General features: G+C 43.4%; 1 protein-coding gene across 1 annotated transcript; it reads right to left on the bottom strand.

Moving 5' to 3' along the window:
• Positions 1–1003: 1003 nt before the first annotated feature.
• LOC132885153 (tigger transposable element-derived protein 1-like) lies at positions 1004–2614 on the bottom strand. The gene has a single exon (XM_060919502.1). The coding sequence runs from the start codon at positions 2612–2614 to the stop codon at positions 1004–1006; it is 1611 nt and encodes a 536-aa protein (XP_060775485.1).
• Positions 2615–6178: the final 3564 nt, after the last annotated feature.

Below are 6178 nucleotides of genomic sequence, written 5' to 3'. Positions count from 1 at the left end.
AGTTTATACTAATTTCATCCTCATGATGTCTATGCTGCCTTATTACTAGTTAAGCTTATGTGCTGCTGTAATTTATCTCATCTCATTATCTCTAGCCACTTTATCCTGTTCTACAGAGTCACAGGCAAGCTGGAGCCTATCCCAGCTGACTATGGGTGAAAGGCGGGGTACACCCTGGACAAGTCGCCAGGTCATCACAGGGCTGACACATAGACACAGACAACCATTCACACTCACATTCACACCTACGGTCAATTTAGAGTCTGCTGTAATTTATGAACAACTTTTTTTTTTTTTAGCACATTGTTTTAAGGGCCAGTAGTTGGAAGGTGTCATGATCCAGCCCAGAACTTCCAAATCCTGACTTGTGCCTTTGCGCTCCACTCCATGTTTTCCCAATTCTCCCTGTGATACTTTAGCACATCAGTTACACATTTGCTATTAGCCACTCTATATAAACACATTGAGGAGAATTACTCAATGCAGATAAATAATCACCATAGGTTTTGTTAAAGGATATACAGTGAACCCTCGTTTATCGTTGGGGTTACGTTCCAAAAAGGACCCGCGATAGGCGAAATCCATGAAATAGTCAACTTTAGTTTTTTACAACTATTATACAATACAAATGTAAAGCATTTGTTTAAGAAATTAAAAAAAAACGTTCTTGCAAATAACTATGACAGTTTTTAATACTTTTAAAATAATAATACTGTAATAATACTGTAAAATAATATTTTTAATAATGAATATGAGGATAGACACATTGCGACTCACGCGTATTTCACAGTCCCTCTGACTGTGCCTCTTCGTCCTGACTCCGCTCCGCTGTAGCGTCATTTTCTGCTGAAGGCTGTGGTGCAGGTGTCTTTTTCCGAGAGAAGAACATAGTTATGGGTAGTTGTTGGCACTCTTTTTTCTTCTGGGCAAGAAGATTCTTGTAAACAGACATGCCACCTTCGATTATATTTGAAAACTGTAATGAGCGACACATCAACGGGTTTCATTCTTGTGCCACTCGCTGAAGTTCAGTGGCCATTCTCACCATGGTTGTCAAGCGACCAAGTGTTAGTCCATCTTCCTCATCTTTATCAACACTTGTGTCCTCTTCTTCCCCTTCTCCCTCATCCTCACTTGGTGGCTTTGTCATCTCTACCAGGTCTTCATCAGTCAGCGGAGCTGTGTGTGCATCAATCAGGGCATTAATTTCATCAGGAGTCATGTCATTAAAGCCGTCTCCTCCAAGCTGTTTAGCTAGATTCACAGCTGTATCTACCGCAGAGTGATGGATCTCGTCAAGGGAGACTCCGATCGGGTTTTGCACTGCCTCTGGCCACAGTTTTTTCCAGCAGGCATTCAAAGTTTCAGTTTTCATCTCCTGAATGGCCCTCTGAATATTTTGGAGACATGATGCAATGGTGTATCCACGCCAGTAGTTCTTTAGTGAGAAATCTTGATCCGAGTCCACAGCCTCAACAAGATGTTGCAGAGTGTTGCGCGTATAGAGAGCCTTGAAAGCACGGATGATGCCTTGGTCCAAGGGCTGAATCAGCGATGTAGTGTTCGGCGGCAGAAATTCGATTTTCACACCATCATATGACAAATCATCAGCGTGACCTCCGGCATTGTCAACGAGCAGAAGCACTTTAAAGTCTAGTCCTTTTCCTCTCAAATAACACTTGACCTCCGGGATGAAACACTGTTTGAACCAATCCTGATTGAGCGCTTTTGTCATCCAAGCCTTTGCGTTGTGCATCCAGTAAACGGGCAACGCATCTTTATTTTTGTTTTTCAGGGCTCTAGGATTTTTAGACCTATAAATAAGGCCTGGTTTTATCATAAAACCTGCCGCATTTCCACACATAACCAGAGTCAAACGATCTTTTTGGGCCTTAAATCCCGGGGCTTTGGCTTCTTCCTGCATGATAAAGGTGCGAGAGGGCATTCGTTTCCAAAATAAGCCTGTCTCATCCATATTAAAAACTTGTTCAGGCTTATATCCCCCTTCCTCAATGATCGCTTTAAATCTGTTGTTCACGTATGCCTCTGTTCCAGCGGTATTCGCAGAAGCAGCCTCTCCATGCAGAGAAACATTTTTAAGTCCAAAACGTTTCTGAAATTTCTCAAACCAGCCCTTGCTGGCATTAAATGGGCTTGATACTGCATGAACAGCACTCGTCGATGGCCCGAGATCCACATCCTCCTCCTCTTCGCTGTCATGAATGTCATCGCTGTCAGCAAAGGTTTCATAAAGTTTTTTAGCTTTTGTGCGGATAACATTGGTATCCAGCGTAATGTTCTTTTTCCTGCAGTCTTTAATCCACAAAGCTAAAGCAGACTCCATCCTTACGATGGTCTTGTTGCGGACAGTCACAACCCTTTTTGCATCCTTGTTAAAACTTATTGCTGCTGTCGTCCTTATTTTATTTTCCTCCTTCTTTATGGAACGAACCGAAGATTCATTTATTCCATAATGGCGCCCCACAGCAGCATAGCTTCTACCTTCCTTCAGCATGTCCAAAAGTTTAACTTTTTCTGCGATAGTTAGCATCCTCCTCTGCCTTTTGGGCGCGTCTGGAGGTGCCTTTGTCGGTGCAGGACGTTTCGTCGACATTGTGGGTTTTGGCATGGAAAAAAATTGCAAACATAAATTTGGCAGGCTGTACAGAGACGAGGCACGGAAACGGTTGACACTGGTGTAAGTGAAAGACCAATATCAACTTTTTTCACTTCTAGACTACAGTCCCTTAGCCAATCAGGATTCTGAACACAATGCACTGTAAAAAAAAAAATCCGCGAAACAGCGAAGCCGCGAAAGATGAACCGCGTTATAGCGAGGGTTCACTGTACGCAGAACCTTTATTTTTAAATAAATTTCTGAGTGGATAGTATCTCCATCCTTGACTCTTGTATGCTGCATAAATGGGAATTTTAAAAAATATATATATTTTTGAGAGTTAAAATAGACTGCAAAGTTGGCATTTGAGCTGCCCCAATGAGCCAGCTAACCCTGAGTGAATGACATCACAGCAATAACCGGTTTTAAGGCCAAGGCCTTTGACAGCGATAGACCAAAGTCATATAATTAACAATTTATGGTGAAAGTAAGAAATACCATTACTGACTTGCTCAACTAAGACTGATTTGACTTCATTGATTGTGGGTTGACAATCAGGATAGGTGTTATAATGTGTGCAACATACATGTACGGTACATGCATGCATTTTCACTGATAAAACGTAAAAGGCTAATTAAATAATCAGATGAACTGAGACAATCACATTCTGAAGCAAATTAAATAATCTTATAACAGTAACTTAATTACACAGTACAAGTAACCATGTATTAATCTAAATGCAGGTAAACAACAAGTGTTGTTTTTGTTGTTTTTTTATCCAAATGAGAGTTGGAGCTTACCCGTCTGTGTTCTCGCTTCTTGAAGGCCGATCTTGTGGCTGATTGTTTTGAAACAATCTGACTTTCAGTTGTTCGTTCAGTTCTCCGTTCATTTGCTTCTTTCACATAAGGGTGAGATGGCAGCAATATCCAGTTTAGAAATAAGATGGCTGCTCCACTCTTTCTCCATTCTCTCCATTATTGAGTACTCCACCATTACTGCTCAGCTCAGGCAATTACTAAAACCCAGGATGGAACGGGATGTCACCAGTTTTAGCAACAACCGCAGGGAGGTCACTGCCCAAGCGACATGTCACGTCCCGTTCCGTCCCAGGTTTTACCAACAACCCTCGGCTCACTCCAGGAAAACTAGTGCAACTAAACTCATTGTCCTTTTTAAAAAAATAAAAATAAAATAAATAAATACTTTCCTTTTCTTGTAGTTTTATTTAATTGTTGATACTGCGCCCTCTTTCAATACGGGCTTATAGCCAATGCTCCCTCAACAGATCAGAGGTCTCGTATGAGTCTTCAGTAAAATGTGCAGAGCAGAGGAGAGACCACTTCGTAGCCGCCCAATGTGCCCATGAACTTCTCACAAAACACGTCCAAATCTTTGCAGTTTGAACATTCTTGGGCCATGAATGCAATGTAAATCCACCTTCTGTCATGTTGCTGCACCCGCCAGCAACACATCTACATGGCATGGTGATAAATTAGCTCAAAACGGAGGATCGGAGTTGCAGTCAGCTCTGTGTTTTAGTATAGTGGAAATGGCGATGAGACTGATAGACTTCCTGCTGTGACGTTACGGACGTCAAGGTCATTCACTCAGACCACTACCTATATGAATCACTTTAATTGTAAAAATTACTATATTCGATTTATTGTTAACACTTAAAACTATTCCTATGCCATTCTTGAGGTCTCAAGGCATTTATAAACAAAGGTGAGGCCATGGCTCTGCGTATATGCTTTAAGTTCATGTTCTTGTTCTGTTTCCCGACTTGGATTATGTTTTTGGATGAAGATTTTTGCCTGCCAATTTTTGGGTTTTGTTACCGAGATTCCAACTCAGGAGTCTGTTCTTTTATTCAGCTCTGTTTTTTCCTGTGATTATTATCATCTGTGATTCTGTTCTCGCACTGTCTTCCCAGGATTTCGCTGAGAGATTTTTGGACTGTGCTGCTGAGCCTGCTTCCTGCCTGTTCTCATCATGAGCCTACTCATCAGGTATGTGTTAGTTAATTTCTAGTAGTTGCTCATTGTGTCCAATCTGTTCCTGTGGCCTCCGGGTCATAACAAAATTTATCCGCCACACCCTAGACCCAGCAGATGACGATGTGGTCAAATCTGCATTGGCTAAGCAGGGATCTGTTCTTGTATCTCATCAGCAAGAGATCATAGCTGTTTACCAGAGCATGTCCTCCATCACCGACACCCTACAAAGACTCTCCTCACAGATGGAGAGCCTTCAGGCTTCAATTGCAGGTTGACCAGCACCAGCTCCAACTAGTCAACTGGCCACTCTGGCCTTACCCCCTCGTGAACCTCAACTACCCGCTCCACAACTGTATGATGGTGCACCCAGAACCTGTTGTTCATTCCTCTCACAGTGCTCCTGAGCCATGGAACTTCAGGCATCTACCTTCCCATCTGAGAGCCCCTGTGTAGCTTATGTCATCATGCTCTTTAACAGGAAAGGCACGGAAGTGAGGAAAAGCTGTTTCAGCTGCCAGGGTACCCTGCTGCTCAAGTTTCAGGGAGTTTCAGGGAGTTCACTGAGGAGATGCATCAGGTTTTTTACCATTCCCCCAAGGGCAGGGAGGCAGCTCTTGCCACAGCAGTTGACTAGAATGTGAGTGCCTTGTATGATGCCTTCTTTCATGGGCTAAAGCATGCCATCCTGGATGAGATTGCACCTCATGACCTTCCTGACAGCCTGGATGGCTTGGTAGACCTGGCCAGTTGGGTGGATGTGTGCCTTCTGCTGCACAATCAGAGAAGGGATCAGCAGTGGAGCTGAAGGGTTGAACCCAGGACTGTCATCTCTCCATTGGAGGGTGCCACCCCCGGTGAGTTGGAGCCCATTCAATTATGCAGAACCTGAGTAACCCCAGAGAAAAGAAGATGCCATCAAGAAATTAGTTCCTGTTATAATTGTGGATAGTCTGGACATTTCATGTCCCACTGCCCAGTAAAAGTCTCTGCCCACCAGTAGATGTGGGGATATGGGTGGGTGTCTCTACACACACTTCCCTTGCTGGTAGGTCAATATTGACCATTGAGATTTCATTCCAAAACAACGTTCAGTGTGTTCAAGCCCTCATTGATTCTGTTGTAGACCAGAGTTTTATCAGGACTTCCTTGGTGGAAGAAGCGGGCATCCCCTTGTGTCAGCTAGATTGCCCCTTGTGACCAGAGCTCTGAACAGGGCTGAACTCAGTCCCATTCCCCATGTCTCTGGCCCTGTTACTTTGAAGATTTCAGATAACCACATTGAATGAATTTCATTCAATGCCATGAATGAATCCCTTGAGATTATTGTCCTTGGGCTTCCGTGGTTACACCTCCACAACCCCCACATTAACTGGAGTGATGGGACCATTCTTTTTTGGAGTACTCACTGCCTGGCCTCCTACCTATCTTCTACTCAGACTCCTCTGGCCCCTTGTGTCTGCAGTTCTGATGAGACAATAGATCTTTCTAATGTACCCCCCAAATATCTGGACCTTTGTTTGGTGTTCAGTAAGGCTCATGCCACATCTCTTCCTCCACACCA

This window comes from Neoarius graeffei, chromosome 1, assembly GCF_027579695.1.
Source record: "Neoarius graeffei isolate fNeoGra1 chromosome 1, fNeoGra1.pri, whole genome shotgun sequence".
In the NCBI taxonomy this organism is placed as follows: domain Eukaryota; kingdom Metazoa; phylum Chordata; class Actinopteri; order Siluriformes; family Ariidae; genus Neoarius; species Neoarius graeffei.
Note: the sequence above shows the minus strand (reverse complement) of the source record. Positions and strands in the feature narration are given on the sequence as shown.